The sequence below is a fragment of the Heteronotia binoei genome, chromosome 2 (genome assembly GCF_032191835.1).
Source record: "Heteronotia binoei isolate CCM8104 ecotype False Entrance Well chromosome 2, APGP_CSIRO_Hbin_v1, whole genome shotgun sequence".
NCBI classification, from domain to species: Eukaryota; Metazoa; Chordata; class Lepidosauria; order Squamata; family Gekkonidae; genus Heteronotia; species Heteronotia binoei.
The window spans coordinates 193484869-193510206 of NC_083224.1; the positions used below are offsets into that span (position 1 = coordinate 193484869).

Consider the following 25338-nt stretch of genomic DNA (forward strand, 5'->3'; position numbering starts at 1 on the left):
AGCACCCCTGTAACTGGGGCATCCCAAAGACTTTGCCTGATACCCCTGGAGTGGGGGGACAGCCCCGGGGTTACACCCATGAAACTGCACCGTATTGAATCAGACCCTTGTCCGTCGCAATCGGTATTGTCCCCTCGGACGGACAGCCGCTTTCCAAGGTCTTGGGCGCCATCTACTGACTGGTCCTTTTTAAACTGGAGATGCCGGGGATTGAACCTGGGACCTTCTGCACACCAAGCAAATACTCTGCTCACAGGGTGCCTGTTGTGTGTGTGGGGGGGGGGAGGGGAGGTCAAGAAGACTGTCAGCTACTCACTCTGAGATTTTACTCTTCTGCTATTGGATTTTAACTTTGTACCACTTTGCATTCTGAACCCCACCAACTGTATGTAGCTTTCCTCGCTCTACCCCATTTACGGCTGGGGGCCTGCATATCTTCTCCCCATATGAACCCCCCCTGGCTTTAAGGTTTGCTGCATAACATCTTCTCATAGCCCCTGTTCCTAAGGACTCCCAGCTGGCTTCAATGAGGGCCAGGGCCTTTTCGGTCTGGGCCCCCACTTGGTGGAAGGAGCTCCCGCTGGAGATCTGGGCCCTGCGGGACTTATCCTGGTTCGCAGGGCCTTTAAGATGGAGCTCTTTCGCCAGGCTTTTGATGGACCCGGCGGGCGTCCTCTGAAAGTCCTCGCTTCCCCCAGTATTTCGCCATTGTGGTGTTATGTTGTGCTGCCGGCCATCAGTCACGTGCTGTTTGCCGCCTGTGCTTGTAGGACTGTTTGCTGCGCTGCTCCTGTTTCGTATGATCTGTTTTTGTGGCATTGTTTTTAATTGTTGTTTTATTGTTGTGAGCCGCCCCGAGCCCGCTTGCGGGATATAGATCTAAAAATTAAACTGCATTTGGAGTGGACGGCGGGATATAAACCCAATACCTTCTTCTTCTGTTAAACAAATCTGGGCACCCCCCCTGGAGTGGAGTAAGAAAGAGGAAGGACCACGAAGGACCTTAACGGCCCTTTTGCCAAATGCCTTTGTTGCGCCAAATTGTGGGGAGAGGGAGGGTGTATCCAGCCGTCTGTGTGGCATGACATTCCTGCCCGGGGGCTCCCAGGATTTACCAGGGCACTGATGGGCAGAGAGACCCAACTCCATCTCCGTCTCCCATGAAGATTCTGTTCAAGAGGTAAGGAAAAAGGGAAAGGTCCCCTGTGCAAGCACCGGTCGTTTCCGACTCTGGGAAGATGTTGCTTTCACAACGTTTTCATGGCAGACTTTTTATGGGGTGGTTTGCCATTGCCCCGTGGCACAGAGTGGTAAAGCAGCAGTACTGCACTACTGTGGTCTGAACTCTCTGCTCACGACCTGAGTTCGATTTCAGCAGAAGCCGGATTCGGGTAGCCGGCCCAAGGTCGACTCAGCCTTCCATCCTTCCGAGGTCGGTAAAATGAGTCCCCAGCTTGCTGGGAGGAAAACGTAAAAGACTGGGGAAGGCAATGGCAAACCACCCCGTAAAAAGTCTGCCGTGAAAACGTGATGCGACGTCACCCCAGAGTCAGAAACGACTGGTGCTTGCACAGGGGACCTTTCCTTCCTTTCCTTTCTTGCCATTGCCTTCCCCAGTCATCTCCACTTCTCCCCCAGCAAGCTGGGGACTCATTTGACCGACCTCGGAAGGATGGAAGGCCGAGTCGACCTTGAGCCGGCTGCCTGAACCAGCTTCCGCCGGGATCGAACTCAGGTCATGAGCAGAGGGCTTCGACTGCAGTACTGCAGCTTTAGCACTCTGCGCCGTGGGGCCCCCAAACCGCGTCCCCTCGAAGCTGAGGAAGCGTGAGCCAGCCCGCAGCTCGTTAGCCTCCGGCTCACACATTTTTGTCTCAGCTCAGGAAGAAAACGGCCCCAGAGCAAGGTGATGTACGCAGGAGCTCCCAACTTTAATCCTGGTAGCTCGGGGAGTAGAATTTTTGCTCGCAAGACTCCATGGCTTAGAGGGAGCGTGGCCCCCAAAGTCTGGGGACCGCTACCACAAAGCTCCTGACAGAACACACCCTGTGCCACCAACCCAGCCAAGAGGGAAAACGAGACAGAAAAAGCTGAAATAATTTAATGACTCAGGCTGGCCTCCTGTGCGGAGACTGGGACCGTGGAACGGCAAGCGATGGTGGAATGACAGGCATCAGCGGGGAGAGGGGGACGGCCAAGGGAGGGGACGGCGGCAAGCAACCTCCCCCTCCCCTCAGTCTGAGGCCTGCAGCTTGCTCAGCCCGTCAGCGTACTGGAAGTCCGCCCCGTTCTCGTATTCGTACATGTCCAGGGCCACTTCACAGCTCTCCCGGACCACCCGTTCCTTGTCCTGGGTGTACGTCCGCAGAGTGGCTAGGCAGGGAGCCTTGGCGACGGATCCCAAGGCCTCAGCGCACTCGTGGCGCACCATGGGGCTCTCAGTTGCGTCCTCCAGGGCAGCCGTGAGCTGTGGGATGGAGGCCTCATGCTGCATCTGACCCAGGACGTATGCAATCTCGTGACGGAAGAGGGCACTGCCCAACTTTAGGCCTGGAAGAGAGGGATTGTGAGATTCAGTGAGAGGACAGAAGACGAGCCCTGCTGGATATTATCAACGATCCTTCTAGTTCGGCATTCTGTCTCACACAGTGACCAACCACTTCCTCTGGACATCCAGCAACAGGGCATAGAGGCCGAGGCCTTCATAAGAACATCAGAAGAGCCCTGCTGGATCAGACCAGGGAGGGTCCATCTAGTCCAGCCTCCTGTCTCATACAGTGGCCCCCAACCAGTTCCTCAGGAGGGCCAAAAACAGGGCAAAGAGGCCGAGGCCTTCATAAGTACATCAGAAGAGCCCTGCTGGATCAGACCAGTGGTCCATCTAGCCAAGCTTCCTGTTTCACACAGTGGCCAGCCAATTCCTCTGGAGGGCCAACAGCAGGGCAGAGAGGCTGAGGTCTTCCCCTGAGAAGAACATCAGAAGAGCCCTGCTGGATCAGACCAGGGAGGGTCCATCTAGTCCAGCCTCCTGTCTCACACAGAGGCCAACCAGTTCCTCTAGAAGGCCAACAACAGGGCAGAGAGGCTGAGGCTTTCATAAGTACATCAGAAGAGCCCTGCTGGATCAGACCAGGGAGGGCCCATCTAGTCCAGCCTCCTGTCTCACACAGAAGCCAACCAGTTCCTCTGAAGGGCCAACAGCAGGGCAGAGAGGCCTGCCTCCTGTCTTATACAGTGGCCACCCAGTTCCTCTGGAGGGCCAACAGCAGGGCAGAGAGGCTGAGGCCTTCCCCTGAGAAGAACATCAGAAGAGCCCTGCTGGAACAGACCGGGGAGGGTCCATCTAGTCCTACATCCTGTCTCACATAGGGGCCAATCAGTTCCTCTGGAGGGCCAACAACAGGGCAGAGAGGCTGAGGCCTTCATAAGAACCTCAGAAGAGCCCTGCTGGATCAGACCAGAGAGGGCCCATCTAGTCCAGCCTCCTGTCTCACACAGGGGCCAACCAGTTCCTCTGGACGGCCAATAACAGGGCAGAGAGGCTGAGGCCTTCATAAGAACCTCAGAAGAGCCCTGCTGGATCAGACCAGGGAGGGTCCATCTGGTCCAGCCTCCTGTCTCACACAGGGGCCAACCAGTTCCTCTGGACGGCCAGCAACAGGGCAGAGAGGCCGAGGCCTTCCCCTGATGTTGCCTCCTGGCTCCGGGATTCAGAGGACTGGTGCCTCTCCACACAAGCAGTCGCTGCTCCCTGTAGTGCAGAGTGATGCCAGAAGGGGCGAATCCCATGAAAAACGGAACAGGGTCAGAAGAACGCAGGCACATATTGGCAGGGCTTTCCCCCCCCCCTGAGGGGACATGGTGGAACTTCTTCACGGAAACGAAATTCTCCAAAAAAGTCTAAACGTTCATGAGGGGCACCTGTGTGTTTCTCCTTCATTTCCCTCTTGAGAGTTCCGGTATCTCTTTTTCCAGAAAATAAAAGCCCTGAATATTGGCCTTATCCTGCTGCGAGTTCAAAGGTCTCCAGGCAGCATTGCCAAAATTTCTGAGAGGTGCTCATTTCCTAACACTGCTGCATTCCCACACCACACAAAAAAGTGCACTTTCAGAGCACGCAAGTCTAAGAACCATCTGCAGCACGTAGAGCAGGGGTGCCAAGGTAAAGATGGAACTCTGTGTCTGGGGCAAGTGGTGCTCTGTATTCTTGGTGCTTGTGGGGGCACAGTGGGAGGGCTTCTAGTGTCCTGGCCCCACTGGTGGACCTCCTGATGTCACCTGGGGTTTTTGGCCACTGTGTGTCACGGAGTGTTGGACTGGATGGGCCATTGGCCTGATCCAACATGGCTCCTCTTATGTTCTTATGTCTGGGGCAGTGATGCTCTGTATTCTTGGTGCTTGGGGGGGGGCACAGTGGGAGGGCTTCTAGTGTCCTGGCCCCACTAATGGACCTCCTGATGGCACCTGGGTTTTTTGTCCACTTTGTGACACAGAGTGTTGGACTGGATGGGCCATTGGCCTGATCTAACCTGGCTTCTCTTATGTCTGGGGCAGTGATGCTCTGTATTCTTGGTGCTTGGAGGGGCACAGTGGGAGGGCTTCTAGTGTCCTGGCCCCACTGATGGACCCTGGGTGTTTTTTGGCCACTGTGTGACACAGAGTGTTGCACTGGATGGGCCATTGGCCCGATCCAACATGGCTTCTCTTATGTTCTTCTGTCTGGGGCAGTGATGCTCTGTATTCTTGGTGCTTGGGGGGGGGGGGGGCAAGTGGAAGGGCTTCTAGCCCTACTGGTGGACCTCCTGATAGCAACTGGGTTTTTTGGCCACTGTGTGACACAGAGTGTTGGACTGGAGGGGCCACTGGCCTGATCCAACATGGCTTCTCTTATGTTCTTATGTGACACAGAGTGTTGGACTGGATGGGCCATTGGCCTGATCCAACATGGCTTCTCTTATGTTCTTATGTGACACAGAGTGTTGGACTGGAGGGACCATTGGCCTGATCCAACATGGCTTCTCTTATGTTCTTATGTGACACAGAGTGTTGGACTGGATGGGCCATTGGCCTGATCCAACATGGCTTCTCTTATGTTCTTATGTGACACAGAGTGTTGGACTGGATGGGCCATTGGCCTGATCCAACATGGCTTCTCTTATGTTCTTATGTGACACAGAGTGTTGGACTGGATGGGCCACTGGCCTGATCCAACAGGGCTTCTCTTATGTTCTTATGTGACACAGAGTGTTGGACTGGAGGGGCCACTGGCCTGATCCAACATGGCTTCTCTTCTGTTCTTATGTGACACAGAGTGTTGTACTGGAGGGGCCATTGGCCTGATCCAACATAGCTTCTCTTATGTTCTTATGTGACACAGAGTGTTGGACTGGATGGGCCATTGGCCTGATCCAACATGGCTTCTCTTATGTTCTTATGTGACACAGAGTGTTGGACCGGATGGGCCATTGTCCTGATCCAACAGGGCTTTTCTTATGTTCTTAACATTCGAACCCATGACTTTCCTACCGGCCACTGCTTAGCTGCAAGCCCTGTCCCAGCTCCCTGTCTTGGGAACAGAACTGCGAAGGCTCACCGTCAGCGAGGGCGAGGACGGCGGGCTCTCCCCCGAGGTTCCGTAGGGCGAACATGGCCCGGTAGCGCTCGAAGAGCGGCCGCGATTCGTCCAGCAGGGCTTCCCTCAGCTTCCCCACATCCTCCTCTGGCGCAGGGGGGGCCGGGTCCACGGAACTGTAGGGGCCGGTCGAGGGCTCCGCTTTGTGCATCTGGAACCACTCCAGCCTCTTCACAGCCAGCTGGCACGTCTCGGCTACCTGTGGAAGGTTTAACACAAAGCATGATTCACAGTCACAGAACCTTTATTGGCATAACAGTATTAGATCAAGGAAGCAGGCGGGGGGGTGAAGTGGTTAATTAAACATTCTAAACAGACTTCTCCTCAGTAAAAGAAGTTTGCCAACACTTTGATAGTTTCAGCCTTATTCGAGGCTAGTAAACTTACTATCTTGCTTTCGTCAGATTTATCCTCCAGGGATTGAAATATATCAGGGGTGGCCAACGGTAGCTCTCCAGATGTTTTTTTTGCCTACAGCTCCCATCAGGCCCAGCCAGCATGGCTGATGGCTGGGGCTGATGGGAGTTGTAGGCAAAAAACACCTGGAGAGCTACCGTTGGCCACCCCTGCAATATATGATCCAGATAAGATGCATGTAAATCACAGGAGAATCTACAGGATAAAAGTACAGGGTCTGTTCCTTCATTTTCCTTCAAATTATGATTCTCTCTCGACTCCCTTCCTTTTCTGAATTCACCCATTAAAGATTGAACTGAGTATAGACCAGTGTTCCCTCTAAACTGAGTTACTGTGAGCTGACTCACAGTTTTTTCGCCTCCAGCTCACACATTTTTTTGTCTCAGCTCGGGAAAAATGGCCCCAGAGCAAACTAATGTATGCAGTAGCCAACTTTAATGCCAGTAGCTCATAAAGTAGAATTTTTCCTCACAAGACTCCACAGCTTAGAGGGAGTGAAATTGTCCTGCGTTACCTTACTAATGGTCACTGAAGGCTCCAAAACAGCAAGAAAGAAACAGTAGGTACCCAGGAAATAAAAATAAGAACATAAGAGAAGCCATGTTGAATCAGGCCAATGGCCCATCCAGTCCAATACTCTGTGTCACACAGTGGCCAAAAAAAACCCACCAATAAACCCAAGTGCCATTAGGAGGTTCACAAGTGGGTCTAAAAGCCCTTCCACTTTGCCCCCCCCCCCCAGCACCAAGAATAAAGAGCATCACTGCCCCTGACAGTTCCAGTAATATACTGTGGCTAACAGCCACTGATGGTCCTTTGCTCCATATTTTTATCCAATCCACTCTTGAAGCTGGCTATGCTTGTAGCCGCCACTGCCTCCTGTGGTAGTGAATTCCACATATGAATCGCCCTTTGGTTGAAGAAGTACTTCCTTTTATCTGTTCTAACCCGACTGCTCAGCAATTTCATTGAATGCCCACGAGTTCTTGTATTGTGAGAAAGGGAGAAAAGGACTTCTTTCTCTACTTTCTCCATCCCATGCATAATCTTGTAAACCTCTATCATGTCACCCCGCAGTCGACATTTCTCCAAGCTAAAGAGTCCCAAGCGTTTTAACTTTTCTTCATAGGGAAAGTGTTCCAACCCTTTAATCATTCTAGTTGCCCTTTTCTGGACTTTTTCCAATGCTATAATATCCTTTTTGAGGTGCGGTGACCAGAATTGTACAGTATTCCAAATGAGACTGCACCATCGATTTATACAGGGGCATTATGATACTGGCTGATTTGTTTTCAATTCCCTTCCTAATAATTCCCAGCATGGCATTGGTCTTTTTATTGCAACATGAACTCCAGGAGAGAATGAGAGTATTCACTAAATCTAGAAACTGCCATAAAAGTCTAGATTTGGTGAGTACTCTCATTCTCTTCTGGAGTTGATTTTTATTTCCTGTGTACCTACTGTTTCTTTCTTGCTGTTTGGAGCCTTTAGTGACCATTAGTAAGGAAACGCAGAACAATTTCAAAAACTACAAATGTGGAATGAACTTGGAAGTCTTTCTATTTAAAGAGACAGTACACCACAGGACTAAGAAAGCTATTATTCATGGACTGATATAGCTACACATGTTGTGATTATTACATTGTGTATGAAATGGTTTGTAGAAAATTTCAATAAGATCATTTGGAAATATTGTTTATTGCAGTGAGTTTTTGTCTACTGATCCTTAACCAGGGCTGAGGGGGATTGAACAGGGGACCTTCTGGATGCCAAGCAGATGCTGAGCCACGGTTGCTCACAGACCTTTGGCAGGGCAAGGCTGACGGAAATTGACAGGGCTTTTTTTGTAAGAGCCCAAAAGGAACTCCTTTGCATATTGGGCCACACCCCCTGACCTCACCATTGTTCCACGCAGGGCTTTTTGTAGGAGCCCAAAAGGAACTCCTTTGCATATTAGGCCACACCCCCTGACCTCACCATTGTTCCACGCAGGGCTTTTTTGGAAGAGCCTAGCAGGAACTCCTTTGCATATTAGGCCACACCCCCTGACCTCACCATTGTTCCACGCAGGGCTTTTTGTAGGAGCCCAAAAGGAACTCCTTTGCATATTAGACCACACCCCTGACCTCACCATTGCTCCACACAGGGCTTTTTTTAAGGAGCCCAAAAGGAACTCCTTTGCATATTAGGCCACACCCCCTGACCTCACCATTGTTCCACGCAGGGCTTTTTTTTTAGGAGCCCAAAAGGAACTCCTTTGCATATTAGGCCACACCCCCTGACCTCACCATTGCTCCACACAGGGCTTTTTTGTAGGAGCCCAAAAGGAACTCCTTTACATATTAGGCCACACCCCGACCTCACCATTGTTTCATGCAGGGCTTTTTTTGTAAGAGCCCAGCAGGAACTCCTTTGCATATTAGGCCACACCCCGTGACCTCACCACTGTTTTACGCAGGGCTTTTTTGTAGGAGCCCAAAAGGAACTCCTTTGCATATTAGGCCACACCCCCAGACCTCACCATTGTTTCATACAGGGCCTTTTTGAAAAAAAAAACTGGACGGGAACTCATTTGCATATTAGGCCACACCCCTTTAAGCCAAGCCAGCCAGAACTGCGTTCCTGCTCAAAAAAAAGCCCTGGAAGTCGATAATGGAAAAATACTGAGCTGAGGGGCTTTTTGCTCTTTACAACCACAGCGCTCGGTGTGTATAAACACAACAGCAGAACAAAAAATATCTCCTTCAATGTTGCTGTGGCACAGTTTTATGCCTTAAAATCTTTATAATTAATTTTTCACGCATTTGGTAATTACAGTTAATCCTCATATCTTTGCAATGTAGTCTCTGTGATGTGATTATAGATGCACTTTCGGTATTTTTCCATTTATCAACTTCGGACCTCTGGTACCTGCTACCAGTGTTCCCTCTAAGCTGAGTTAGTGTGAGCTAGCTCACAGTTTTTTAGCATCCGGCTCACACATTTTTGTCTCAGTTTAGGAAAAATGGCTCCAGGGCTACCAAACTCATTTGTTATGAGGGCTGGGTCTGACATAAATGAGACCCTGTTGAGCTGGGCTGGGCCAGGCCATGTGTGGACCTATTTAAGATTAGGTAGCAGAGATATAAACTTTTTAAAGGTCACAGACAAATACGACTAAAGATTTTTTTTTTTTTTTTAAATACCTCTTAAAATAAAATGCTCAAAACATTCGCTCGTTAGTCTTAAAGGTGCTTTCTTTGTATTTCTCCTAGGGGGTCCAGGGAACTGGGCAAAGGAAGCTCTGGCTCTTTCCTTCCTTCCCCAGGGGACCAGGAGGGGGAGGAGCCTCAGCCAATGGAGAAAACAGAGGCTTTGCTCTGTAGCTCCTGTGCGATTGAGCAAGCCTGGCAAAGCAAGCTGAGATGCAGAAGGAAGCAAGAGAGAGGGGGAAGGAAGCAGACGACAGCCAGCTGCTCAGGGGCCTGCTTTGGCCCTCGGGTCACATGTCTGACACCCCTGCCCTAGAGCAAACTAACGGATGCAACAGCTCACCACTTGAATGCCGTAGCTCACAAAGTAGAATTTTTGCTCACAAGACTCCATGGCTTAGAGGGAACATTGCCTCCTACCCTTCTTTTTTTCTTTTCTGCAGAGGTTTCCTTCCCGTTAGTAGGGCGAGGCTGTCCTCAGATCCTGGTAGGGCTGCCAAGGCCCCGGTCCAGGCAGGGTTTCTCCCACCCGGGAGGTTCCCACCCTGCTGGTCCACATTGGTCCAGTGGGGGGAACCTCCCCTGACATCACTGGTGCACACCCGCTGTTCTGGGCGTTTCTGGGAAAACTCTATGGTTTCCCCGGATGCTCTAGCAATTTGGGAGGGGAACTCTATGGTACAATGGGTGTCACAGAGTTTTCCCCTCCCAAACTGCTAGAGCGTCCGGGAAAGCCATAGAATTTCCCCAGAAATGCCTAGAGCGGCTGACGTGCGGCGTCGCTGGCATTATGATATCACTTCCCGGTGATGTCATCACGCTGCGCCAACATTTGCATGCATGAAGAACGTCCCTCACTGGAGGCTGTGGGGGACTTGGCAACCCTGGATCCTTCCCATGCTGTTTACCTCAATAACAGGGTCCTTGGAGTAGAGTTTCAAGACACTGAGCACTTCGGGGTTCCCAAGAGCTCCCAAAGCTTCACCTACAGGGAACCGGAAAGAAATTAGAAGCCATGAGGAAGAGAATTAGCAACAGGGAAGAAACTCTGGGTGGTTTGTATGAGTTGGGCAAACACCAGAGTAGAGGACCATTCCAGCAGCTGCAAGTGGAGGAGTGGGGAAGCAAACCCAGTTCTCCCAGATAAGAGCCGCGCACTTAAGCACTACACCAACATGACCACCCGCCTGAATCTGCCCTGTAATGCTGAGGGACTAAAGCCCTAGAACAATCTGGGTGTTACTAAAAGGGTTCTGGGGCAAAAAGAAGAAGCCCCTTGCAGCCCCCAGCCTCCCTAAGAGCCAGTAATGTAGTGTAGCGTAGACTCTTATCTGGGAGAACCGGGTTTGATTCCCCACTCCTTCACTTGCAGCAGCTGGAATGGCCTTGGGTAAGCCATTGCTCTGCTAGGAGTTGTCCCTGAAAGGGCAGCTGCTGCAAGAGCTCTCTCAGCCCCACCCACCTCACAGGGTGTCTGTTGTGGGGGAGGAAGGGAAAGGAGATTGTGGGCCACTCTGAGACTGTCCTTGAAAGTGCAGCTTTTGGGTGAGCTCTCTCAGCCCCACCCTCCTCACAGGGTGTCTGTTGTGGGGGAGGAAGGGAAAGGAGATTGTAGCCCGCTCTGAGACTCTGTCCTTGAAAGGGCAGCTTCTGGGAGAGCTCTCTCAGCCCCACCTGCCTCACAGGGTGTCTGTTGTGGGGGAGGAAGGGAAAGGAGATTGTAGCCCGCTCTGAGATTCTGTCTTTGAAAGGGCAGCTGCTGTGAGAACTCTCTCAGCCCCACCTGCCTCATAGGGTGTCTGTTGTGGGGGAAGAAGACAAAGGAGATTGTAGGCTGCCCTGAGACTCTGTCCTTGAAAGGGCAGCTTCTGGGAGAGCCCTCTCAGCCCCACCCGCCTCACAGGGTGTCTGTTGCAGGGGAGGAAGGGAAAGGAGATTGTGACTGCTCTGAGACTCTTTCAGAGTATAAGGCGGGATATGCATCCGCTATCATCACCTTCTCACCTGCTTCGTGCCGGACCATGGGTTCTTGAGAGGTGTCCCGCAGCACCTGGAGCAGGATGGGGATGGCTCGCTCGTCCTGCATCTGCCCAAGGCAATAGGCCAGCTCGTGCTTGAGAAGGGCGGAGTCATCCCCAAAGGCTCGGCTGATCCACTCGATGGCGGACGGCCCCCCCAGGTTGCGCAGGGTGAAGAGGGCCCGGAACCGGCTCTTCAAGGGCCGGCCGGAGTCCACCAGGGTCTTGCCGATCAGCTCGATTTCCTTCTCCGTCACCATGCTGGGTCCGGCGGGGCAGATCCAGGTGTCCCTGGGAGGACACCTATGCCAAGACTCGGCAGGCACCTAAAGGAGAACCAAGGACAGGATGCTGTGAGAATTCTACCCCTCCAGAAACGGACTCTGCAATTATATTATTTCCAAAAGCAGAAGGAAAATGACATTCCCCCCACCCCTCCATTAAGGCAGGCGTCTGGAAATCTTTTGGGGTATTAAGCTCAAATGTCAATTTTACTTGCAGGGTACAGGCAATCGCAGCTGGACCTGCAGGGTACGGGCAATCGCAGCTGGACCTGCAGGGTACGGGCAATCGCAGCTGGACTTGTAGAGTACAAGCAATTACAGTTTTCAGAACATAAGAGAAGCCATGTTGGATCAGGCCAACGGCCCATCCATTCCAACACTCTGTATCGCACAGTGGCCAATAATTTTTATATACACATACACACACACACACACACACTGTGGCTAATAGCCACTGATGGACCTCTGCTCCATATTTTTATCTAACACCCTCTTGAAGCTGGCTATGCCTGTAGCCGCCACCACCTCCTGTGGCAGTGAATTCCACACGTTAATCACCCTTTGGGTGAAGAAGTACCCCTTTTTATCCGTTCTAACCCGACTGCTCAGCAATTTCATTGAATGCCCACGAGTTCTTGTATTGTGAGAAAGGGAGAAAAGTACTTCTTTCTCTACCTTCTCCATGTTCTTATGTTCTTCAAGTTTTACTTGAAGGGTATGGGCAATCCCAATTTTACTTGTAGGGTACAGGCAATTACAGCAATTACATCGCTATATGTAACAGTAAGCTGGGTAGTTTGAGTTGGACTTAAGTGGAGCAAAATTAGGGCCCAAGGTAGGGCGTTTCCATGTAGTCGGAGGGGATTTCCCCCCAGTATGCAGAAAAAGATGGCTTTGTAAATGAAACAAAAGGGGGGAAATTAAAACATCCTGAGGACTGAGTGATGCTCTAGAACAGGAGTGCCGAACATGCTGCCCAGGAGCCGAATCAAGCCCTCAGAGGGCTCCTAGAGAGAGACAGTTTGGTGTAGTGGTCAAGTGCGCGGACTCTTATCTGGGAGAACCGGGTTTGATTCCCCACTCCTCCACTTGCACCTGCTGGAATGGCCTTGGGTCAGCCATAGCTCTGACAGAGTCTGTCCTTGAAAGGGCAGCTGCTGTGAGAGCCCTCTCAGCCCCACCCACCTCACAGGGTGTCTGTTGTGGGGGAGAAAGGGAAAAGAGATTGTGAGCCGCTCTGAGACTCTGTCCTTGAAAGGGCAACTTCTGGGAGAGCTCTCTCAGCCCCACCCACCTCACAGGGTGTTTGTTGTGGGGGAGGAAGATAAAGGAGATTGTAGGCTGCTCTGAGCCTCTGTCTTTGAAAGGGCAGCTTCTAGGAGAATTCTCTCAGCCCCACCCTCCTCACAGGGTGTCTGTTGTGGGGGAGGAAGGGAAAGGAGATTGTAGGCTGCTCTGAGACTCTGTCCTTGAAAGGGCCTGATCCATTGGCCTGATCCAACATGGCTTCTCTTATGTTCTTATGTCTGGGGCAAATGATGCTCTGTATTCTTGGTGCTTGGGCGGGGGGGGGCAACAGCGAGAGGGCTTCTAGTGTCCTGGCCCCACTGATGGACCTCCTGATGGCACCTGGTTTTTTTGGCCACTGTGTGACACAGAGTGTTGAACTGGATGGGCCATCGGCCTGATCCAACATGGCTTCTCTTATGTTCTTATGCCTGGGGCAGTGATGCTCTCTATTCTTGGTGCTAGGGGGGGATCCATTGGGAGGGCTTCTAGTGTCCTGGCCCCACTGATGGACCTCCTGATGGCACCTGGTTTTTTTGGCCACTGTGTGACACAGAGTGTTGGACTGGATGGGCCATCGGCCTGATCCAACATGGCTTCTCTTATGTTCTTATGTGACACAGAGTGTTGGACTGGATGGGCCATTGGCCTGATCCAACAGGGCTTCTCTTATGTTCTTATGTGACACAGAGTGTTGGACTGGAGGGGCCATTGGCCTGATCCGACAGGGCTTCTCTTATGTTCTTATGTGACACAGAGTGTTGGACTGGATGGGCCATTGGCCTGATCCAACAGGGCTTCTCTTCTGTTCTTATGTGACACAGAGTGTTGGACTGGATGGGCCATCGGCCTGATCCAACATGGCTTCTCTTATGTTCTTATATGTGTCACATTTTGATATACACCGCCCTGAGCCCTGTCCCATAGGGGAAGGTGGTTTAAAACATCTAAATAAATACATGCACAGTGGGAAACCAGGTTTGCAAAGTTTCCGTTCCTGACCTCTCAGACGCAACCATCCCTCGCTGTCACTGCAGCTTTTAAAAGCTTACTGGGAGCGATCCTCTTGTAAGACCTGTGCTCCCAGGTGGCTTCGCTGAAGCCGAGTGTGTTGTAAGAGAAAGCCTGTTTTAAACGGTGACTCCTCCGCTCTGGCACCTAACAATTACAGCTCTCTCACACACACATCCCAACCTGCAGGAAAGGATCTGGGCGCTGCACCCAGATTAAATCAAGCACACTAAAAGAAAATTGTAAAGGAAGACGCATTCTCTTTTGACCTCTCCCTGGACAGCTGGTGTTAGGGAATTAGGAGCCTTCCCTGCCACACCCATCTCCCAAAAGGGAGAGAGACTGGCAGGGGCCCTGACTACATTCAAGGGAGAGACAGTTGTTCCAAAGCATCTCTTACAGATTGAACTTCAAAACCATAATGCAGAAACTCTCAAACACGTAACATTCTAGTACGCAGCATGCAAAATTAATGAAATACCAGTCAGGGGTGGCCAACGGTAGCTCTGCAGATGTTTTTTGTCCTACAACTCCCGTCAGCCCCAGCCAGCATGGCCGATGGCTGGGGCTGATGGGAGTTGTAGGCAAAAAAACATCTGGAGAGCTACCGTTGGCCACCCCTGAAATACCTGATACAGAGTGCACTGTAGTTTATAGGATATGTCAGGGGTGGCCAAACCGTAGCGCTTTCACACATATTGTGTGGCTCTCGAAAGCCCCTACTATCCTGCTGGCCAGCTTGGAGAATAAGTTTCTCTCTTTAAATTACTTCTCCAAGCCAGTGGGTGGCTTGCAGAATGCATTCAAAGTTAAAGTTGCTTTCTTTCCACCTCTCCCTCCTCCCTTCTTCCCCCATCTATTTGCTTTCCTCCCTCCTTGTCTTGCGGCTCTCAAACATCTGACGTGTATTCTATGTAGCTCTTACGTTAAGGGAGTTTGACCACCCCTGGTGTGTATCCTGGTTGTTTGTCAAGATCCATAAAGGGGGTGATTGGCAAACAACAATGATCAACAGAAGATCCAGACGTTAAATACTCTTTTGCCCTCTATAGAGCCGTCAATTAGAAGATGATGTTGATGATGATGATACGGGATTTATATCCCACCCTCCACTCCGAATCTCAGAGCGGCTCACAATCTCCTTTATCTTCCCTCCCCACAACAGGCACCTTGTGAGGTAGGTGGGGCTGAGAGAGCTCTCCCAGCAGCTGCCCTTTCAAGGACAACCTCTGCCAGAGCTATGCCTGACCCATGGCCATTCCAGGAGGTGCAAGCGGAGGAGTGGGGAATCAAACCCGGTTATCCCAGATAAGAGTCCGCTCACTTAACCACTATGGCTGACCCAAGGCCATTCCAGCAGGTGCAAGTGGAGGAGTGGGGAATCAAGCCCGGTTCTCCCAGATAAGAGTCCGCACACTGAACCACTACACCAAACTGGCTCTCTTAGACCCCTGATGTACATCTCATGTGTTTGATAAAAATCCAGCCCCTCCCCCATTCAGCAAGCATGAACTTTGCCTGTGTTAATGGAATGGGCAAGAAGCCCCAGACTATTCTGGCACCTCGTCAAACACTAATCTTTGTATTGTCTGTGAGGCTCTAGACCAGGGGTGGCTCAACTGTGGCTTGGGAACCACATGTGGCTCTTTCACACTTTTTGCGTGGCTCTCAAAAGCCCCTACCACCCCGTTAGCAGGCTTGGAGAAGGCATTTGTCTCTTTAAATCCCTTGTCCAAGTCAAGCCAGTCAGCAGCTTGGAGAATGCATTTACAGTTAAAGTTGCTTTCTTTCCATCTCTTTCTCCCTCCTCCCTTCCCACATCTATTTTCCTTCCTTCCTTCCTTCCTGCTCTAAAGCATCTGACATTCATGTCTTGCAGCTCTCAAACATCTGAAATTTATTCTATGTGGCTCTTATGTTAAGCAAGTTTGGCCACCCCTGCTCTAGATATATACTTCATCCGGGATACCTCAGTAGCTGCGTAATCTGTGTTTAGGCTTAGAAGCTAGTATCACGGCCTTGGAAAAATATAAACTGTTTTCTAGGACACAGTGCTTTGAAGAATTCACTCTTGCTTGGAAAAATAGAGCATTTAGCCAGACTACAAAACCTTGTAAGCTGCTAAACCAGAGAACCAATAGACTAGTCCAGGGGTGGCCAACAGTAGCTCTCCAGATGTTTTTTGCCTACAACTCTCATCAGCCCCAGCCATCGGCCATGCTGGCTGGGGCTGATGGGAGTTGTAGGCAAAAAACATCTGGAGAGCTACCGTTGGCCACACCTGGACTAGTAGCCAGAGCTAATGGCTAGGAGCGAACAAGAGCCAGTCTTACTTTCTAATAGATCTCGACAGCTGGCAGCTTTAGAGAGATCACAATCCATTAGAAAGACTCCAACCCACCAGATATTTCTGTCTGCAGGAGATTTTTGGAGTCATTTATTTTTCTGTGGTGCTGTGCTGATTATTGTCACTTATATGGTTTTGCATTGTTGTTTATACTTTTGAATTGATTTAAATTTGGATATTTTGAGTGAGAGTTTTTTTTCCAGCACAATGGTTTTGTTTTTTCTTGTCTCTTACTGTGCTACCACTTTTATTCCTTAACTTCCAGGTTGGTGTAGTGGTTAAGTGCATGGACTCTTAACTGGGAGAACCGGGTTTGATTCCCTACTCCTCCACTTGCACCTGCTAGCATGGCCTTGGGTCAGCCATAGCTCTGGCAGAGGTTGTCCTTGAAAGGGCAGCTGCTGTGGGAGCCCTCTCCAGCTCTACCCACCTCACAGGGTGTCTGTTGTGGGGGAGGAAGGGAAAGGAGATTGTGAGCCGCTCTGAGCCTCTTTGGAGTGGAGGATGGGATATAAATCCAATATCTTCATCTACCTCACAGGGTGTCTGTTGTGGGGGAGGAAGGGAAAGGAGATTGTGAGCCGCTCTGAGACTCTTTGGAGTGGAGGGCGGGATATAAATCCAATATCTTCTTCTTTTTCTTCCAGGTGGGACCTGGAGACCTCCTAGAATTACAACTGGTCCTCAGATGACAGAGATTAGTTCCCCCTCGAGAAAAGGGCTGCCTTGGAGGGTAAACTCTGTGGCATTATACCCCAGAGACATATTATACCAGGGGTGGCCAAACTGTGGCTCAGGAGCCACATGTGGCTCTTTGACATATATTGGGTGGTTCTTGAACCTGCCCCCCTCCCAACTGCCCTGTTGGTCTGCTTGGAGAAGGCATTTAAAGTTCAAGTTGCTTTCTTTCCACCACTCCCTTCCCCCATTCATTTGTCTGCCTACCTGCCTGCCTTTTGGCTCTCCAACATGTGATGTTCATATCCTGCGGCTCTCCGACATCTGAAATTCGTGTCTTGAGGCTCTCAAACATCTGACGTTTATTTTATGTAGCTCTTACATTAGGCAAGTTTGCCCACCCCTGCTGACTATACCCTCCCCCCAAGCTCCACCATGCAAAATCTCCAGGAATTTCCAAACCTGAACCAGGCAATCCTATAACAATACACAGATGCAAATACATTCAAATTCGTAACACCTCGTTTCCCTCCCACTAGGGTTGCCTGGTCCAATTCAAGAAACATCTGGGGGCTTTGGGGGTGGAACCAGGAGACTTTGGAGGTTGGGCCAGGAGACATTGGGGGTGGAGCCAGGAGCAAAATTGTGGCAAGCACAATTGAACTCAGTTCTGGCCATCACAGTTAAAGGGACTGCACAACTTCTAAACGCCTTCCCTCCATTGGAAATAATGGAGGATAGGGGCACCTTCCTTGGGGGCTCATAGAATTGGACCCCCTAATCCAATCCTTTTGAAACTTGGAGGGTGTTTGCAGGAAAGGCTCCAGATGCTATGCTGAAAATTTGGGGTCTCTACCTCAAAAAACAGCCCCCCCCCGATCAATTCTCCATTATATCATATGGGAACTGGTCTCCATAGGGCATTATGGAGCACCCAGCAGACATTCCCTCCCTTTCTGATGACCCTGAAGGGAGGAGAGGGTCTCCCACCTGGGGATTGGCAACCCTAATGCAGATCGGCAACAGCCCCTCCAGCAACTACCCCCTTCCCTCCCGTCTCCATGGTAACAGAACGCAGAACCCCCTCCTTCCTGCCACCCGTACTTACGCCAAGCCGCACGCGCTCCTGAGTCCCTTCCGCGCCTGCGCAATTTCTGCCAGGTCGCGGCACGACTATCGGGCGGACTGAACCAAAGCTACCAAGACGTGAGGGGGAGACGGATAGAGTCTGGATTCACAGGGCGCCTTTCCTTGCCTATACGGGTCTTTTTATGCTTCTTCTCGATAAAGGAAACGGGATAACGCTCTTTGGAGACTGGCCATTAGCCAAAGGTGGCTTTGCCTTCTCCCCCCGTAATGTTATTAGTAATAGATGCATCCACTGGAAAGTCGAGGAAGACGTAATGGTCAGTGCGCATGCGTACTGGTCGGGGAAGGCGTGGTTTTATGAAGGGAGTAGAGGCCTCCCAAGGCATCTTGGGAATTGTATGCCCTGGGAAATGATGTCATGGTAACTGATACCCGGGGGTGTCGAACTCATTTGTTATGAGGGCTGGATCTGACATAAATGAGACTTTGTTGGGCTGAGCCATGTTGGGCCTGGCCATGTGTGTACCTATTTTAATTAAATAGCAGAGAGATAAACTTTAAAAGGACACAGACAAACACAATTAAAGATTTTTTTAAAAAAAATATGCTTAAAACATTAGCACTCGTTGGTCTTAAAGGTGCTTTCTTTGTATCTCTCCCTTGCAATCCAGGGGAACTGGGTAAAGGAAGCTCAGGCTGTTTCCTTCCTTCCCCAGGGGGCCAGGAGGGGGAGGAGTCTCAGCCAATAGAAGGAAGAGAGGCTCGGCTCAGTAGCTCTGAGCAACCCTAGTGCTCTGATTTTGGGAGCCTGGCAAAGCAAGCTCTTCCTCCCCCCCCTTCCTCCCTAAGGGAGGAGCCTCAGCCAATGGAGGAAAAAAAGACGTTTTGCTCTGTAGCTCCTGCGCAATTGAGCAAGCCTTGCAAAGCAAGCTATCATGCAGAAGGAAGCAAGAGAGGGGGAGAAGGAAGCAGATGACAGCCAGTTGCTTGGGGCCTGATAGGAGCCCTCTGGGGGGCCTGATTCAGCTCCCAGGCCACATGTTTGACACCCCTGTCTTATGACTTCCAGGGAAATGTAGATTTGCCAGGTTTAAACAGCAATAACTTCTGGATGCAACATGCAAGGTTTGCAGTGTACTTGACCAACAAAGACAACAATCCTTGAATGAAGTATAGGCTTAGAATAATGAATCAAAGGTTGTTTTTCTGTTGATTGTCCACATGTATAGATTCAATAACGTGGTAACACGCTTCCTGGGTTTTCTTATCTTCGCGTGTTACTAATGTCTTCTTCTTTGACCACGTGATGATGTCTCTGGAACTACATTTACACAACATTCAAATGAAACAAGCCATTCATGTTACATAAAATAAAGGTGGCAATCTATACATGTTGGAGAGCCAGTTTGGTGAAGTGGTTAAGTGTGCGGACTCTTATCTGGGAGAACTGGGGTTGATTCCCCACTCCTCCACTTGCACCTGCTGGAATGGCCTTGGGTCAGCCATAGCTCTGGCAGAGGTTGTCCTTGAAAGGGCAGCTGCTGTGAGAGCCCTCACCAGCCCCACCCACCTCACAGGGTGTCTGTTGTGGGGGAGGAAGGTAAAGGAGATTGTGAGCCGCTCTGAGAGTCTTTGGAGTAGAGGACGGGATATAAATCCAATATCTTCATCATCTTCTTCTTCTACTCACCCAAGGCTCATAGCATTACAAGGAAATCATTTCCTACAGTATAGTCCTATGTTTTTCCCCACCTAGAGGCTGGCAACCATAGCAGTCTTCAAAGAAAGAAGCGTCAAGGGGAAATTACAATGCAAGATTACTGAACCTCAGTTCACTCACAAGCTCAAAACAATGGATGCGCACCCCCTCCTTGCAAGGCTGAATAAGGATGTAGGATTCTTTATCGCAGGAAAGATGTTAATTTTCTGTCCTCCAGACATTTCCCCTCTGCTCTCATCAAGCTGATTTCAACACGGTTCCTTTGCATCCTTTGTAAGCATTCTGTACACAATCACCCTCCCATTTTCTGACTGGGCTAAAAAGACTCAGATGTGACAAAGGGAGCTTTGATTCTTGTAAGCTTATACCCTGGCAATTTCGTTGGTCTTTAAAGGTGCCATTGAATTAAAGCAGGGCTGGGGAACCTGTTTTCTGCCAAGGGCCATATGGATATTTATAACACCATTGGTGGGCCATAAAAATTATCAACTTAAAAAACAGTGCTCCGCCGAGGGAGAATGATTCAGGCCAGCAAAATTAATGCAAATAATTGTTTTTCTATTTGAAGTCATGTGAGGAGAGCCTAATTTGGCACACACACACACACGGTAGAGTTTACAGAAAAAGCCCAGCAGGAACTCAGTAGCATATTAGGCCACATCCCCCAATATTAGCATATTAGGTCACACACTCATTAGCATATTAAGCCACACCATCTGGGATAATCAAATGCAAACTGAACTGTGACAGTAATTTTTCCAGGCCCTGCAGCAAGTCTGACTGGCCAGCCAGGCCCCAGGGAGGCTGCCGCACAGCACATCTGGGCCCTGTGATCCCTGCCTGGCCCTGGGGAGGCTGTTGCACACTGTGGCTGGGCCCCACGATCCTCACTGGCCAGCCAGGCCCCAGAGAGGCTGCCACATGGCTCGGTTCGGCCCAGCAATCCCTGAGGGCCACACCAAGTGACCTCGAGGGCCATATACGGCCATCAGGATAGAGGTTCCCCACCCCTGAATTAGAATCTAGCAGTTCTCAAACTGAGAGCTAGCTTCCTTCCTTCCTTTATATGAACATATGAAGCTGCCTTCTACTGAATCAGACCCTCTTTGGTCCATCAAAGTTAGTATTGCCTACTCAGACTGAAAGCAGTTCTCCAAGCTGAGGTTTTTCACGCCTACTTGCCTGGACCCTTTTTAGTTGGAGATGCCGGGGACTGAACCTGGGACCTTCTGCTTACCAAGCAGAGGCTCTACCACTAAGCCACCGTCCCTATCACCACCCCTTCCTTCCAGCAGCAGCAGCATTCAAAGCCGAGTTGTTAGCAGTCTGTTTGTGGCCTATATACCAATTCCACACTAGATCTTTAATCCTGGTTCAGTCCTGTCCCCCAAACTGATTTTCTACACTAGAATAATAGAATCATAAACTCCTAAAGTTGATTTCTGTGATTCCATTATTCAAGTGTAGAATGTCAATTTGGGGATAGGGTTGAAACCACAATTAAAGGTCTAGTGCGGAATTTCGGTGACTCTTGTGATGGCAAAAGTAAGCTGAAACCTCTGCTGGACACATCTGCTTTTTCACTGTGAGCACCCACAGTATGTAAGGCTGGAACAGTGCCTTTTGTTAAGAGTGGGGAAAGCTCTTTTCTTGATCCCAAAATACAGCCAATCTAAACACATCTTCATCTTTCTCTAAACACATCTTCATATGAGGGCTTTTTTTGAGCAGGAACGCAGTACCAGCTGCCTTGATGTCAGGTGGCGTAGCCAAATATGCAAATAGGGAGGGGCAGTGGCTCAGTGGTAGAGCATCTGCTTGGTAAGCAGAAGGTCCCAGGTTCAATCCCCAGCATCTCCAACTAAAAAGAGTCCAGGCGAGTAGGTGTGAAAAAACTCAGCTGGAGACCCTGAAGAGCCGCTGCCAGTCTGAGGAGACAAGACTGACTTTAAGGAGAGATGGTGGCTCAATGGTAGAGCATCTGCTTGGTAAGCAGAAGGTCCTAGGTTCAATCCTCGGCATCTCAAACTAAAAAGGGTCCAGCCAAGTAGGCAAGAAAAACCTCCAATTGAGACCCTGGAGAACCACTGCCAATCTTAGCAGAAAATACTGACTGATGGACTGAGGGTCTGACTCAATATAAGGCAGCTTTATATGATCATATAAATTCCTAGTGGGCAGGGCCTCTACAAAAAATGCCGTATATGAAACAATGGTGATATAGGAATGCATAAAAATACATAGGATGTATAGTGCTTAGAGAGGACTCTACTATTATTTATTTATTTTAGTAGATTTATATTCCGCCCTTTCCAAAGACGGGCTCAGGGCGGATTACAAACACAGTAGTAATCATTACTTCTTAAATCTTCGTTCGCGAAGCCAAGCCGAGAGAGAGAGTAATCATTACTAGTAGTAATCATTAGGCTTAGGACGATACTGATGTAGTTAGTGGCCCTAGGGGAATTCTTTCCAACGAGCTACAACTTACGTTAACGTTCTGTAAAATCTCTTTTATTTTTTTGACCCAAGCAGGCCACCGTAGCCTCCGCCTCATCCCTCGGCCGCCTGACCCGCCACGCCTCCATTAGCACATGATCACATGACTGTCAGTCGACTCTAAACGCTCACTTTTCCGGGCACGACGGGAGTTGTAGTCCTTGGTCCCATTGTAGCCTACGGACAGCGCCTTCCAATGAACTACAACTCCCATGGCGCAGGGCGGCAGTGGGCCCGGGCTTCAGCGAAAGAGCGGAGGGCAGCGGCAAGCGTTGCGGGCGCTGGGAGCGGCGTCGGTGCAAAAATAACGTTTCAAATAAGCCTGGCGTGGGGTAGGTTGAGCCGTATTTCGGGGGAGGGTTCCCGCTCGGCCCGTTAGGCCAGGGAGGAAGCTGATTGGCTGGCAGGGGTGGGGCGTGGCTTGCACAAGCATTTAATACAAGGGGAGTGGGTGTTTTTGTACGCGCGAGCAGATTTGTGAAGGGGAGCGTGGTGAGTGTGAATTTGGGTTTAATGCAAGTCTACTAGTGGTGCAATATATATATTGCATTATTATAATAATATTACTATGATTGTATTCTTTATCTCCAAATGGCGCTGGTAAATTTGAGTGTGAATTTGGTTTTAATGTAAGTCAGGGGTGGGGGACCTTTTTTCTGCCAAGGGCCATATGAATATTTATAACACCATTTGCGGGCCATAAAAAATTATCAACTTAAAAAACAGTGCTCCGCCGAGGGAGAATGATTCAGGCCAGCAAAATTAATGCAAATAATTGTTTTTCTATTTGAAGTCATGTGGGGAGAGCCTAATCTGCCCCCCCCCCCACACACACACACAAACATACTCAGCCTGCCACCCTAGGCATAGGTCCAGGGCTGTTTTGTAGAAAAAGCCCAGCAGGAACTCAGTAGCGTATTAGGCCACACCCTCTGGGATAATCAAGTGCAAACTGGACTGTGACAGTAACTTTTCCAGGCCCTGCAACAATTCTGGCCAACCAGCCAGGCCCCAGGGAGGCTGCCGCACAGCACATCTGGGCCCTGTGATCCCTGCCTGGCCCTGGGGAGGCTGCTGCGCAGTGTGGCTGGGCCCCACGATCCTTGCTGGCCAGCCGTCCCCAGAGAGGCTGCCACATGGCTCGGTTCGGTCCAGCAATCCCCGAGGGCCATACCAATTGACCTCGAGGGCCATTTACGGCCCTCGGGACAGAGGTTCCTCACCCCTGATGTAAGTCAACTAATAGTGCAATATATATATTGCATTATTATTATATTACTATGGATGTATTCTTTATCTCCAGATGGCGCTGGTGATTTTGAGTATGAATTTGGTTTTAATGCAAATCTACTAATGGTGCAATATATATATTGCATACGTTGCATTATTATCATATTACTATGTATGTATTCTTTATCTCCAAATGATGCTAGTGTTCTTAGTGTGGTTTTTAGTGTGAAGTTGGTTTGAATGCAAGTCAAGTAATAGAGCAATATATATGTATTGCATACATTGCATTGTTATCATATTACTATGTATGTATTCCTTATTTCCAAATGGCGCTGGTGATTTTGAGCTTTGCAGTTGGTTGCTTTGCTTTTTGCATTTCCATCGTACAGCCTGGGATTCCCCCCCCCCCCCCTGCTCCTTGACGTCTGTTCCCTCGGCCCCAGCCTTGCAGCAGCCGGGTGGAGGAGGCTGACCCTGTCACCTGTGGCGTGGTTGAGGAGGCCGAGGAGAGTGACATGCCCGAGGGATGCTTGGAACTGCAAGCGGCTTCCTTCCCCCAGCCGTTGGGCTAAGCCAGGGGTGGCCAAACTGCAGGTCGGGAGCCACAGGTGCCTCTTTCATATATATTGTGTGGCTCTTGAAGCTCCCACCGCCCCATCAGCCAGCTTGGAGAAGGCATTTCTCTCTTTAAATCACTTCTTCAAGCCAAGGCAGCCAGCAGCTTGGAGAATGTACACATGAAGCTGCCTTATACTGAATCAGACCCTTGGTCCATCTAAGTCAGTATTGTCTACTCAGACTGGCAGCAGCTCTCCAGGGTCTCAAGCTGAGGTTTTTCATACCTCTTTGCCTGGATCCTTTTTAGCTGGAGATGCCGGGGATCGAACCTGGGACCTTCTGCTTACCAAGCAGATGCTCTACACCTGAGCCACCGTCCCTCCCCTGCTCTCCAGGGTCTCAAGCTGAGGTTTTTCACGCCTACTTGCCTGGACCCTTTTTAGTTGGAGATGCCGGGGATTGAACCTGGGACCTTCTGCTTACCAAGCAGATGTTCTACCACTGAGCCACTGTCTTTCCCATGAACATACGAAGCTGCCTTCTACTGAGTCAGACCCTCTTTGGTCCATCAAAGTCAGTATTGTCTACTCAGACTGGCAGCGGCTCTCCAGGGTCTCAAGCTGAGGTTTTTCACACCTATTTACCTGGACCCTTTTTAGTTGGAAATACCGGGGATTGAACCTGTGACCTTCTGCTTACCAAGCAGATGCTCTACCACTGAGCCACCGTCCCTCACCGTTCCTTATATAAAGTTAAAGTTGGTTTCTTTCCACCTCTCCCTCCCTTCCCAATCTGTTTGCCTCCCTTCCTCAAACATTATATGTTAGTTAATGTATTTCAGCTCTCAAACATCTGGCATTTATTCTGTGTAGCTCTTTCATTAAGCAAGTTTGGCCACCCCTGGGCTAAGCTGATGGGAAGGCTCTTCCCTTGGGTTCTCCCCCCAGGAGAGCTTTCGCCTCCTCCCTTTGCACCTATCCAACGTGGGAGAAAGAACTGATGGTCAGAACCGATGGTGTGCCCTGCTGTCAATCAAAGAGAACAGATGTGGTGCTCAGGTGTGCACCACCCTTAGGTTTTCAGTCTCTTTTCTCCCCGTTGGCTTTAACTTTTCCTGCCAGAACTTTGCTGCTTCTCTGCCATGCTGGAGTTTTTCTGGAGTTTAGAAGAATATTTTTAAGGATTACAGCACATAAGCAAAATATAGAAAAGGAATTTTGGCTGTAATACCGTTTTCCAATATTTTTTTTGCTGTTCAGTTGCACAGTCAAGTCTGACTCTTTCCAACCCCCTGGGCCAAGTCACGCCAGGCCCTCCTGTGTTCCACCATCCTCTTAAGCCTGCTCAAATTCATCTTAGTTACATCAGTAACGCTGC

General features: G+C 50.0%; 2 protein-coding genes across 3 annotated transcripts in view; one reads left to right on the forward strand and one right to left on the reverse strand.

Moving 5' to 3' along the window:
• Window positions 1-2086: 2086 nt before the first annotated feature.
• On the reverse strand, window positions 2087-18010 carry DOHH (deoxyhypusine hydroxylase). Of its 2 annotated transcripts, XM_060232768.1 has the most exons (6): window positions 17974-18010; window positions 17133-17189; window positions 11245-11584; window positions 10149-10225; window positions 5594-5831; window positions 2087-2550 (listed from the first exon to the last, which is right to left on the reverse strand). In XM_060232768.1, exons 3-6 carry the CDS (start codon window positions 11516-11518, stop codon window positions 2234-2236), a joined length of 906 nt encoding a protein of 301 aa, XP_060088751.1. In that variant the 5' UTR covers window positions 11519-11584; window positions 17133-17189; window positions 17974-18010; the 3' UTR covers window positions 2087-2233. The 2 variants fall into 2 exon arrangements, with proteins under 2 accessions (XP_060088751.1, XP_060088750.1); XM_060232767.1 differs by lacking the exon at window positions 17133-17189 and having other exon boundaries at window positions 17974-18006.
• Window positions 18011-22632: 4622 nt separating this feature from the next.
• The window catches only part of SCAMP4 (secretory carrier membrane protein 4), a 45860-nt gene continuing 43154 nt past the window's right edge, over window positions 22633-25338 (forward strand). Inside the window, exon 1 of the mRNA XM_060232769.1 lies at window positions 22633-22665. The gene's annotated coding sequence lies outside the window, so the exon portion shown is untranslated. The remainder of the gene's footprint in view (window positions 22666-25338) is intronic.